The 12,971-nt window shown below is 35.8% G+C and overlaps 1 protein-coding gene across 4 annotated transcripts in view; it reads left to right on the plus strand.

Annotated features, from left to right (window-relative positions):
- The window catches only part of NAE1 (NEDD8 activating enzyme E1 subunit 1), a 40,187-nt gene that overhangs the window by 25,948 nt on the left and 1,268 nt on the right, over positions 1-12,971 (plus strand). For 3 of the 4 annotated variants that reach the window (XM_087739007.1, XM_087739008.1, XM_087739009.1), the window contains 18 exons: positions 127-230; positions 326-386; positions 1,337-1,367; positions 1,939-2,010; positions 2,307-2,386; positions 3,545-3,654; positions 4,007-4,116; positions 4,707-4,769; positions 5,022-5,085; positions 6,233-6,324; positions 7,641-7,700; positions 7,789-7,922; positions 9,548-9,623; positions 9,973-10,012; positions 11,049-11,135; positions 12,170-12,262; positions 12,688-12,802; positions 12,878-12,927. In XM_087739007.1, coding sequence (XP_087595133.1) covers positions 127-230; positions 326-386; positions 1,337-1,367; positions 1,939-2,010; positions 2,307-2,386; positions 3,545-3,654; positions 4,007-4,116; positions 4,707-4,769; positions 5,022-5,085; positions 6,233-6,324; positions 7,641-7,700; positions 7,789-7,922; positions 9,548-9,623; positions 9,973-10,012; positions 11,049-11,135; positions 12,170-12,262; positions 12,688-12,802; positions 12,878-12,927 — 1,442 coding nt within the window. Of the gene's footprint in view, positions 1-126; positions 231-325; positions 391-1,336; positions 1,368-1,938; positions 2,011-2,306; positions 2,387-3,544; positions 3,655-4,006; positions 4,117-4,706; positions 4,770-5,021; positions 5,086-6,232; positions 6,325-7,640; positions 7,701-7,788; positions 7,923-9,547; positions 9,624-9,972; positions 10,013-11,048; positions 11,136-12,169; positions 12,263-12,687; positions 12,803-12,877; positions 12,928-12,971 lie in introns of all 4 variants that reach the window. The other variant, XM_009465741.2, reaches the window with a different exon arrangement.

Here is a 12,971-nt window from a genome sequence, read left to right on the forward strand (position 1 = left end):
CAGTGGGTGGAAAGTAGTATCTTAGCTTCCGTTTGTGATTGTTTAAATATTTTTCGTTTCTTTATATGGGCTTTACAATCTGAAACGAAATCATTTCGGAACATTTCTGTTTCCATCTCAATGTAGATTGTGGGGTGACCATGGGCAAGAAGCTTTGGAATCTGCCCATGTTTGTGTGATAAATGCAACAGCAACAGGAACCGAAATACTCAAAAACTTAGTGCTGCCAGGTGAGTAGGTACCTCTTCTGTATTTTCTTTGTAATGTATCTGATAATTTCATAATGCCGAGTTATTCATAGTAATTTTTTTTTTTCCCCCACAAGGTATTGGTTCATTTACAATTGTCGATGGGAATCAGGTCTCTGGAGAAGATGTTGGAAATAAGTAGGTTTGTTAGCAGTTTCTGATACAAATTAAGTAGTAACAGGGTTTCATAAGTAGTTCCATCTCTATACTTGTTAAGAAATCCTGTAAAATTCTTAATAATTCTAAAAGCCTCTATGTGTTTCTCCTGGTCTTGTGTGGTTTTGTGTGTTTGTGACATATACAGAGTGCACAATCATTTTGATATTAGCTGCCAAAGTTTACATAGTTTTTTTAGCTGCTGTTTTTGTATCTTAGAGGTCTATTTGCTTCGTGCATCAAGTTTATAAAGACAATGGTCTACTCGGTATAAAAATAGTTAAAAATAACTTGTTTGCTGTAATCTTGAGATGTGACAGTGCAAGATTTGCTTGTGTTTCAGCATGGCTAAATGTGTTTTCTGTAATTTTGGTGATGGAAACAACTTACTTTTCATTAGTTTATCATTGTGAAACTGTGACTGATAGCCATTTGTTAGCTTTCATAGCTTTGAAAGGCTGTGTGCAGCAGGGGAAAGGGTAAGAAGCTCTTTACAAATCCTATAAAAAAGAATTTGTTTACTAATTCTAGATCACATTCTCTTATGGTTCAGGTGGATACCTACAAATATCTGTTTACTTACAGGGGTTATGTGTGGGGGAAGGGTATTGCATTACATGAAGAAATGAGTACTAATGAGTCTTTAATTAGCCTAATAAAAAAAAATCTGCATTATGATCCTGGCTTCTAGAGGAGTTTGGCATGTCTTATTTTTCAGATTTGTGGCTCAGGCATTGGAAAGTTTCCTTAAGAAGCTGATCATGAGGGAAAATATTACAGTGGTGGGGAGAAGAAAAGCAGATTTAAGGGGGAACTTGGTTTGTTGTGTATGAGAGTCAACAACATATTCTGCACTACCAAATGTAGCTTTAATGTTGTTTTTCTTCAAAATAAAACTTCACATGTAACTCTTTTTCTTGTCTCCTTTTCAGTTTCTTTCTACAGAAAAGCCAAATTGGTCAGGTAAGGAGATAACAAATGTCATTTTAGGTATATTGAAAGCATGAAAGTATTGAGTAAATACTCAAATGTAGTATAATGAGTGATGCTAAAAACATGTCTGTATAGGTTAAAATCTATTTATTCTTTCACAAAATTCCCCATGCTTTTTAGTTGCTCGTAAGTGAGAAGATAAGCTCAATTCTGGCAGGATTGAATAGAAAAAATGAACAGGATATGGTTAAGAAAATCTTTGGAAGGTGGTTGAAGAAATAAAGCTAAGAGTAGAGAGGTAGGGGGGGAATCACAAAACCAGGAGAGTACAAAAGGCATAGGTAACTCTTGGAAATTAATGAATATCTGTCACATAATTTTTGTTTTTAAAATCGTATTGCTAAAAATGGTCTTAAGCAAGTGTCTGCTGTTAAGAGATTTATTTTTTGTTCAGATAAGCAAGGCTTAGAATAAGAAATCCTAGCTTATGATGAAGTCTTTTTTTTTTTTTTTTTTTTTAGCATGTAGCATATGTAGTACTGCTATACTATATAAATTACGTTCCAAGAGATTACACTTTGTTTTGATTGTTCTGAAACAGAATCGTGCCCAGAGTGCCACTGAGCTCTTGCAAGAATTGAATAATGAAGTTTCTGGAAACTTTGTTGAAGAGGTTTGTTTTCCTAAATTAGTTGTATGTTTCTTGTTACACAATGTGATAAAAGTATGAAATAATAGCTATGTGTTGTCTTTGTAATGTTGCAGTTTAAGTAGCTTCGTGATAAAACAACATTTGAGGAAGAAGATCTTAAGTTATTTGCAAAAAGTCAATTTATGTATTTTAAACGTTATTTTATAACCTCATAATTTTATAGCTTTCACTTAACACTTTATGCTGAATGTTGAACAGACTTGCCGTGTGTTCAGAAATTTTCAGTTTCCTGACATATTTTTTTTCCTACTATTTAGAGTCCAGAAAAACTTCTAGACAATGACCCTTCCTTTTTTAATCATTTTAACTTGGTGGTTGCGACACAACTACCAGAAAGGTAAAGAATCATCTAAAGTTGTTTGTTTGTGTTCATTCATTTGTAGAAGCAGATTTCAATTGCAGGCATATTCTTGCAGGAAAACTTATGCAAAACAGAACTCTGTCATTGTGAAGGAAAATTACAGTAAATGATGGCGTTTTTCTGTGGACCTCTTTATATGTTAATACATGGTTTAATATCACTTTCAGATTCCCTGCCTGATTCCTGGGTGCTGTCTCCAGGTGTATTTATGTCAAGTACTCCTTTGTAGTGAAAGTTGTTTCTGGTCCAAAATTGCTGTAATGAGTAGTATTCTCATGTAAAACCGAACAGATAATAGGAGCTGTGATACCTTTAGATTTTTTTGCAAATGTATTTTATCGTTTGTATAGGTCTTTCCACTTTACCCATGTATGTAATTATATTGCCTACATAAACTTTGTCAAGACCAGAAGTTCTTGGGTTTTCTTCTGATTTTTTTTTATCTGCTTCCTGCTGAGAGGCCTCTCCCATGCTGCCTCCCAGTAAATAGTACAGATGAAAAATAACAGCTCTCACAGTATTGAGAAACCTGGGGGAGAAGAGCTTGCTTCTGTTTCAGTAGACAGGCTGCCTCTATGGAAGCAAGAGGTTGCTGGATAGATGAATAGTTAAATCTTGCTTTTGTAAGGAAGTGGCTGTTGTTCATACTTCATATATTTCTCCCTCCCCCTACTTACAGAAGAGCTAGAGATACTGTCTTACAGAAATAAGAGCCCACTTGCCTCTTTGAAGTGGTGATTCCCTTCCAGGCATTTGTGAATAAAGAGTATTTCTTACGAGCTGTTCGAAAACCTCTGATTGGAATTGCCCCCGCTGGAAGTTATGTTTGTGCAACACACAGATCTAATTCTTTTTTTTCCTTTCTTTCACAACTCATTGAAGTTTTTTGTTTAAAGGATGTTTGGAGCATTTGGGAGGATGGAATTAAACATAAGTAAGCTAATGGATAAGCGTATTTCTAAGCTAGTGTAAATTCACGTATAAAATTAATCCCCTTATATGTACTTAAAATCGTGATAATATTAGAATTCTCACAGAAAATTTCTCTTTCACAAGTGACTCATATAAGAGTTAACTTTGTAGTTAACTGTTGTCCTCTTGTACATCTGAAAAAAAAAATGTTTTTCCTTACAGTACGTTGCTGCGCTTGGCTGAACTTCTCTGGAGTTCTAATGTTCCTCTGCTGGTCTGCAGGACGTACGGACTGGTTGGTTATATGAGAGTCATTATTAAAGAACATACAGGTTAGAGGGTTTTCTGAGATAAAGACTTTTCTAGAGGGTTTAAAGCTTCAATGTGTAATGTCACTTTGGGTTTGGTTTTTTTCATCTTGTGATGTATTTAGTATTTGTTAAGTCTTACGTAGTTTGCAGCTCCATCACCAGGAGCATTCTTTGAGGAATGTATAGAAATTATGGACTGCAACAAAGAATAAAATTGGAGATTATCCTGGCATTAAAATTAACTTACGCAAAACACTTAGTTTGAGCATCAAGCGGTTAAACGAGCAGATGATGCCCTGTATTTGATGTATAGCTCTGTTTTGAAAGCCAGACATAAAACCGTGAAATGCATTGTGTTGGTTTTTTTCCACAGTTGTTGAATCTCATCCTGACAATACGTTAGAAGATCTGAGACTGGACAAACCATTTCCAGAACTGAGGGAACACATTCAGTCTTACGATTTGGATCATATGGACAAAAAGGTTGGTATGTGGTTCCCACTATGTGCTCTAAGACAGAGGCAGACGTAGAACAGGGATTCTATGAAAATGACTCCTGGCAGATGACTTTTTTTGGTGCCGAGCCCCATCTGAGCAGAGGCAACTGTAGAATCAGTCACGAGGTACTGGTTTTGGCCTCTGCCCCAAATGTTGCAGTCTGTATTTAAATCTTAAGCAAGCGGGGGGCGTGGGAAGTAAGGAATATTCTTGGGCAACGTGATCTTTTGTTAGATTGATTCCCCCTCACCCCTCCTTTTTAAATTATCTTTATGATTACCTACTGCTGCAGAGCTTTGCAGTGTGGGTATTGGTGCATAACATAAGTTCCACTCCAGAAAAATATTGGAGAACTTGGCTCAGCCACCCTTCTTTTAAGTAAAGGAATAATAATTTAATAATTTGTTTTATAGTAGTTAGAGAATGTTATTTCTGAATCAAAATCTGGAACACGTCCTGTGTTTTTACAAGAGTGGAAGGGATGTTAGGAGTTTACATTTAAAATCGGTTTTCAATTTGTCTTCTGTTTTTATCTTTCTCAACTTGACAGAGCTTTCTCTGCTGTTCAATTACAGGACCATAGCCACACTCCATGGATTGTGATTGTAGCCAAGTATCTAACAAAATGGTTCAACGAGGTATATTGCAAAACTGGATAAGTCATCAGTCTATTATTATTACTACTACTTTAGATATGTCTTTTCTAAACTAGATTATTATTTTGGCAGTGTGTAACATAAAGAAAACAAGGTGAATCGTAGAAAAATTACTAATTGAAATACAAGTGATTGTACGTGGACAATGACAAACTCTAGAGTTCAGAGTCTGAACACAATGAAGTTAGTAGTAGATATTTTAAAGACAAAATGTTTTTGTGTTTTTAAATTTAGAAAAGTGATCAGTTGCCTAAGAGTTACAAAGAAAAAGAAGCCTTCAGACAACTGATTCGGCAAGGTAATATATGTCCTAGGAGTCACTTATTCATACTGGCAGAAATATATAAGGCAATATCTGAAAAATAACCAGAAGTTCTCTCAGGGTTAACTTATGAAAATCTGCTGGCATATACAGTACGATTCTTCTGCTAAGTGATTGTTCTGTACAGGTGGATCTTAAGATCCCGGATTTGCTTATAAATGCAGTTTGACAGTGTTTCTTACCGTTTGCCATTTAAGATCAAGAGTATGTTTTAATTTGGGTGGGAAGAAAGACCTCAAGAGAAAATCCTGTAGAAAATGTTGATGTTTCACATGGAAAATGTGATAAAGAAGAAAGCAAGTGGCTTTAGACACTGAAATTGTTAATAACTGCAAGTATTTGGTTGGTCAGTTGACCCACCAAACTGTTGGTAATCATTGCAGTTCTAAAAAACTAATGAGAGAGAGAGAGAGAGCGAGCTTATCTAATGGCTGAATACACTGTAACCAGTAAGTGAACAGAGTTCATTTTTGCAGATGTTTTAACCGAATACCTTTTGCGGGTGCTAAAGTTAATGAGGCATTTCTAGGATCCAGAAATAGATTGTCTTAAATGATTGTAGAATAAAAACATGAAGTGAAATTTTGGTATTGCCTCATTTAAAGCTGGCCTGCGTGCAGATTGCTGAGTGGTTCTGTCATCCTTATCCCCAGGTTGGGCTAGGGAACTTAGCTGATCTGTAGTAATTACCTTTGGTTAAACTAGGTTTTTAGTGGAGTCCGTTTCTTGGTCTGGCTTGCTGCGTGGGTTCATGAGTGTTTGCCAAATTTGACAAAAAAACCCCAACACAAGATGACTGGGGATGGGAAGGAGAGTTGAATTGCCTTTTTACCACTATCTACGTTAATTTAGTGATTACGAAACTTTATTCTCGTTCTCACGCAAATAAACTCGTATTTTTTGTGATAAGTAACTTCTATTTAACATCACAGGAAAACTAATCATATGCAGAAAGTATATGTAGTTAGTTTTAGCAGTACATCTTACTGGTAATTCAATTTTTTGCTGATCAGTTATTATGTCACAAATACATCCAAAGCCAGTCTGTTCTGTTGGTAGGACCTAAATGATGAGATGTAATTCAGGGGATTTTGTATTTTTAATTCTTTTTTTTTTCAATAAGGTATCTTAAAGAATGAAAATGGGACCCCAGAAGACGAGGAAAACTTTGAAGAAGCTATAAAAAATGTGAACACAGCATTAAATACCACAGAGGTAAAATAAACATTTATATGACAAAATTGACGAAATTTCAACTACCTCATTTTTTCAAAATATATAATGCACTTTCAGGACAGGAATTCCATTTGTAACATTTATATTTAGGTAAAACAGGATTAGTACAGTTTCTAAAATTGAAATCGTGTAGTAAAATAGACTTAGACTAGGTGGCACTGTAACTTATGGAAATTCTTGTATTTCCTTGCTCATGCACGGAAGCTATGTTTCCTTCCTGAAGGCTTGAATTCAAGTGTAGAATGAGTCAGTAACCAGAGGCAATTAGTGGTGTATTCCTGTCTTAGACTTCATCAGATTTTCTTTTACAGATTAAACTGTGAAGTGCTTGGTACAATTATAAAGAACTAGCAGTCACTGGTGTGGACGATGTCCGATTCAAATACATTGCTAGGAGAGGGACTCAGAAAGCACTTGTTGAAATTGTGCTATATTGAAGCCGCTTGCTACAGTATTTATTCTGTACAGAAATGAAGTGCCGCAAGGGACCCTTGACTCGGCAAATTCAGTACTTTCATCTTGAAGAAACGTATTATGAAATTCCTTTCATAAACTGATCAAGCTTAAAAACATTAAAAGTGAAGTTTTAATTGTTTTTAAATAATCCTGAAGTAGTTGCTCGTGGTTTAAAATTGACCTCTGATTTCCTTAATCTTTCATCCATGGTAAATTGCAAAAGCTACATGAGGTAAAAGCGCGTTCTGTGATTCTTTCTAGATGACATTCCATTTTTATTTGAACTGTGCTGATCCTCGCTTGGACAGTCATGTTCAATCTCTCAAAAAAGCAGCATGTAAAACTCAGTGCTGACATCTAAGCCACTGCAACCTGTGTCCCAGGCTGGTAGTGATTTATTTCAGTTTATGTGCCAGAGTGAACCGCAGCAGTTAAGAAGTCAAAACACTCCTTAAGAAGTCAAAACAGTCTTGCTGTTGCTGCCCCTCTTCACTTCCCTGGCCCTTTTGCTGCTCTGCCTCTGGCAGGTAGGGTGGGCAGCTGGGACTGGTACTACCTTTTGCTGATGCTGCTACCAGTTTTTTAAAATCTTCCAGGTAGAAGATGGAAGTAAGGTGAGATTTCGTTTGTAACATTCGTCTTGAGCATGTGCCTTGTTCTCAGGCAGTGCTACTGTTTGAAATACGTCTGAGAAGCGCTGACTATGGAAGATTCAGAAGAGATTTTGGTACGAAACTCTGAGGTCGCTTAGAGTTGGATCACCTATGTAATGAGTGTTGAGATAATTCAAGAAATCCAAAGTCAAGTAAATACAAACCCAATTTATTTTTTTTTCATAGATTCCAAGATGCATTGAAGAGATTTTTAATGATGATTGCTGCATAAATCTCACAGAGCAGGTAATGAGTAACTAAGGGTGAGACTTAAATTTAGAAAAAGCATCATAAATAACATTTGTGTACATGACTGTCCCTTGTGCATTTGCAGTCACCCTCCTTCTGGATTTTGGCTCGAGCTGTAAAGGAATTTGTGGCAAATGAGGGACAAGGAAGCTTGCCTGTCCGGGGCACTATTCCTGATATGATAGCAGACTCCAATAAATTTATCAAATTGCAAAATGTGTAAGTATACAATTTTTTCTTTAATAGTTACTAATGGTAGTAAATGGTGATGACTGCAGGCCTCAAAGTGCATAAATTCCTGTATTAAAAAAAAGTGTGTGTGTGTGGGACCAGGGTGAGGAGGGGAGTGGGAAGCACAGCAGCCTGGGGCTGTCTGCTCCCTGTGTAGATGCTGCCTGCCGTATGGAACCAGGGCCTAAGCCTTCAGCGCATCCCAGTTTCCTGAGGCTGGGTAGTAAGTGTAAGTGATCGCTTTTCTTAGTTTCAGATCTAGTAAAGATCTTCCTATAGATAGTAGATCCCATAGCCCAGCTACTGCTGTCGAAAGCGAATTGTTGCTTAAACACAGCCTTTGGTTTTTCTCCTCAATATGTATGTCAGTCTGGTTACAGAAATTCTAGTTTCCTAGATATTTGATTCTAAATACCTATTTCTAATTAATGCCCTTTGAAGGGATTGCTTGGTAGATGATGAAGAGGGTGAATGAACATTAACTGCAGATTCTAAACGGCATCAGTGTGGATCGAGGTTTTAGGAGGGCTGTCTTTGAATGCATGTATCCTCAACATGAACTTACTATTCCTGACATGATGCAAATTGTTGGGCCAAAAAGACTTTCTTACAGTGTTACCACACTTCCTTCCCAGTTGATTGCTTCTTCCTCCTTTTTTTTAGTCTTTAAAATGAAGCAGTATCTTGCAGAAGACTTCAAATTTATTGTCTGTGCAATCGTATTGTTGAATTGTTGAAATAGGAAAGTATTATTTCTAATAGATTTTGATTGTTTCTCCACAGATTCTGAAACACAGCCTCTGCTAGAAAAAAAAGATTGTGTGCCTTAGTGTTTACTAATCAGAATGAAATCTGTAATTTTAGGTGTGCATTCCACAGAACTGTGACAAATAGCATTAAAAAGGTAGATCTAAAAATCTAAATCTATTACATGTCTAAAATAAGTGATTGATTGCTATTGCTTCATGGCAGTTACTCTGTATAATGACAGTAAAGCCAAGAACTTGTATCATTATTTTGCTAAATGAAACCATAATTGCTTGTATTTTCACAGATAGCCTAATTTGTAAGTCTGAATTCTATAAGCATCAGTCCTGAATTTTCAGATCATGATGTACTTCAGTTCTCAATTCTAATAAGCATTACAGGGTTTTAATTTGCAGATAAAACAATTACAGTTCCTTAAAATGAGCTCTTAAATTGAATTTTATTAAATACTGTGTTGTTGAGATATTTGCATTGTGATAGGCCTTAACAGAACTAATATCCTATGGCTACAAATATTAAAATCCAGAAATTAATGAAATATTAGAAGCCCGATGAAGGACATACAGCTGTTGTTCTGAAACTACTTAATATTCTTCCTCTGACTGTTTGTAGTAATATTCATTTTCGTTTTAACCGGCTTCTAAGCCATGCGTTTAGTGAACAGCTCAGCCATGCCGAAGAGTCATAGAGGCAGGTAATAAAGTGCATTCATGGCCTTGAGGTAGCTCACTTCCATTCTTGTGGCTTGTATTTTGTCTTTATAATATAAAACAAAAAGAAAAGGTCTTCACTGTGAAGTTGATGGCTTTATGCTGTGATTATTAAGACTTCTTTATTATTAACAGATACCGTGAAAAGGCAAAGAAGGATATTGCTGCTGTGGGTAACCATGCTGCTAAATTGTTACAATCCCTAGGCAAGGTAATTACAAATGTACCGCCATTCTGACAGGATAGAAATATTTTTAGCCTGACGTTCTGTACAGAAATAAGTCACAGGAGACAGATATGAAAAGACAAGGCTTAATTACCTCGTTCTCTTCAAAAGGCTTAAGTAAGTTCTAATGAAGTTTAGTATCTGTGGTCTGTTTTACTTATCACTTTTGGTCATATAGAAGTTAAAGGCATACAGGGATATATTATGTACAATTTAAGATCTTTTTTTTTTTACAAGAACAACTAGTTATTTCACAATGAATATATAAATATCTCTGGAAATATAAATTCCCTGGTCATTGTATGTACTGGAATGAGTATATTCTCTCTTCTAGGCACCTGAATCTATTTCAGAGAGAGAATTAAAATTGTTTTGTGAGTATGCTTGGATTCTGTTCCTGTGTTTATGCAAATGATCAAATAATCAAAAACTTTTGAATGATAATGTAGTTACTAATCGGTAACCCAGTATTTGAATTTTTCAAATAAGTGCTTAGCAGTTGCATCCCTTATCTTCAGTAGAAGTAACAGATGTTCAGCATCTCTCAATAGTGAGTCTATAAAGGTTGGCTTTTAAAAGATACACTATTTTTTCATGTCCAAACAACAGGTAGCAGATGCTCTCTACTTCCTGTGATTAGTAGTTAATCACTCTTGCCTGTTCTGTGATACTGACTTCAGAGTGCAGGCTCTGTAAACTTCTAGTAGTCTGAAAAGGTAAAACAATGATGCAGTGCGCAGTACAGTTGATGGCATTTTAGGTTATGTCTGTTCGGGATATGTATACGTGTCCACACAGCAGCCTGGCTATGTCTCCCTGCAACTGGAATGTTTTCCTGTAAGCACGTAGCCAAGAGCACGCTGCCCCCCCCCTTGATACATCATTTGCTGGGAGTTTGGAGAACCTTGCAGTTCCTCATTTTTGAGTGCTAGGTAGTAGCTGCACGTGGAGTTGTTTCATAGCAACGATACAGGAGAAGAACCTTTTCCCGCTCATAGCTGTGCTGTTAGAATATTAATTGAGAATATGTGAGATAGCGGTAGATGTACTGGAAGGTGAAAAGAACCCATGTTCATTTGCAGCATGGAAGAGGAAAACATGAAGTTGATGGCTGTGATTGATGAATTGCTATATGTGAACTGTTACGTTAACGTGGCAGATAAAGTGTAGATTCTAGAAGTAAATAACAACAACGTATTTCACTGAAATACTTGTAATCATAGACCTATATGTAGTTTAATAGATTTTATTACTGCAAGCTACTGGAAGAAACAGAAAAGTGTTAAATGGAATTTTGATAAGTTTTAGTCTTTCATGTTTTAACACATTGGAGATAGAGACTTACAAAGACTTAGTAATTGGTGACGCGTTCAAGTAGGTGATGCTCTCCTTTCTGCACCCTCTGCTTAGGCAGCAACTCAGCTTTTCTCCGAGTAGTACGATGTAGATCTCTGTCTGAAGAATACGGTTTAAACACTTTTAACAAGGATGAAATCAGTAAGTACTCCTTTTTGGCACTTACTTAAATTGCATTTTCAACTTGAAATGGTTTTGTGATCAGAAAGAATTGTATGTTACATGTTGTATTTCAGTATGCAGTTTTATAATTTGGCATCAACTAGAAGTATGGGGTTTTTAAGTCTAGAATGTTGAATTCAATTTGATTTTGAAAGTTCAAAAATGACCTTGCAGATTGGTGCATGTTTGTTTTTTTTTTTCTTGCAGATTTTTTTTGATAGCACATAAATAAAACATTGTTTTCTTCAAACTCCTCTTTTCTGTACCTCAGTTATTTCTTACAGAGCTGGAAAGGTGCTTTCACCTGACCAAAGATAGGAGAATTGTCTTGGCCCCTCTCAGCTTTTCAGTATGTGAACTAGCAAACTAGTTACTTAATATTGCGTTTTACTTTTTGAACCTGCATAAATTAAATAAAAGCTGGAAATACTGTTTATCAAAGCTTGTTTAATTTAAGCTTATACAAGTCCTGTCAATGTTTTGGACCAAATATATATACAAAGTGTATACATTTTGTGTATACGTATGTTTTGTAATATTTATAATTTAAGTGAAAGCTCCTTGAATTACTTGGTAATATGCAATGGGATTTAAGTAGTAGCTAGTATTTAGAAGGAATACTGAACTGTATGTTAAGGGATTTAAGACCTGTTTTATAATTACAGTCATTACAGTTAAACATATGGAGCATGCGTTTCAAATCCCAATATGATAACTAAGGAATATCCCATTTGATGTTATAGCAGTTGTCAGAGTTGAAACGTGAATATCTTCACGGAACAGTTTCTATCAAATACATACAGTATGGTTTTGTCATACACTCTGGAGTCAAAATTGTGTATCTGGCAGTTGACTCATCAAGATTCTCAGTTGCAGGTTGTTTTCATTAAGTTTTATTTTTACTGCAGATTTTACAGTTTAAGCACATGGGAAATACTTGATTTCAAGTAATTCAAAACCTTTCTTTTTCCATTTCCTCTGTACCAGCTAACCAGTTGTCTTGCCGTTTTCAGTTTCCCATATGGATAACCCGGACAGTGAACTAGTGCTGTACTTGATGCTACGGGCTGTAGATAGATTTTATAAGCAGCATGGTCGATATCCAGGTATGTTAATACCAGAGTTACTTAACGTCATGAAACGAAATACAAAGATCCAATAGTTACTATAATACTAGTTATAAACTACAAATATAGCATTAGTTGTGGTTTTGTTTCCATATTAATTTAACTTTAAGAATATGAAAATTAAAGTGACAATTTTTTCTCTTTAGGAACTTAAGGAATTTGTCTGAATTGATACCACCAAAATGGGTTGCATGGATTATGAATTGGTTCAGCTATGCAGTAATTTGTCATTACCATGAGTAACATCAACAGAATATTCAATTACTATTAGTCTAGTAGTAATAATTTAACATTTTAATCAGCTTAGAAACTTTTCAGAAAAATAAAATACGCTGCCATTTAAACCCATTAACTTTGAATATGGTGTTACAGTTCTGTGATGAAACAGTTAACTTATTTTCCAGGTGTCTACAACTATCAGGTAGAAGATGATATTGGAAAACTAAAATCATGCCTCACTGGTTTCTTACAAGAACATGGGTTGTCTGTAGTGGTGAAAGATGACTATGTTCATGAGTTGTAAGTATGATACCTTAAGTGTCGCTTTGTCAGTAAGACTGACCTGAAAATACTAACTGTTACTTTGCTATCCAGTTGTCGCTACGGAGCTGCTGAGCCACATGCTATTGCTGCCTTCATGGGAGGTAAGAATGTCACCGTATTTCTAAGGTCCGTATAAACCACCCCG

This window comes from Nipponia nippon, unplaced genomic scaffold (genome assembly GCF_047370975.1).
Source record: "Nipponia nippon isolate SJK-2023a ecotype South Korea unplaced genomic scaffold, ASM4737097v1 scaffold_7, whole genome shotgun sequence".
Taxonomy (NCBI): domain Eukaryota; kingdom Metazoa; phylum Chordata; class Aves; order Pelecaniformes; family Threskiornithidae; genus Nipponia; species Nipponia nippon.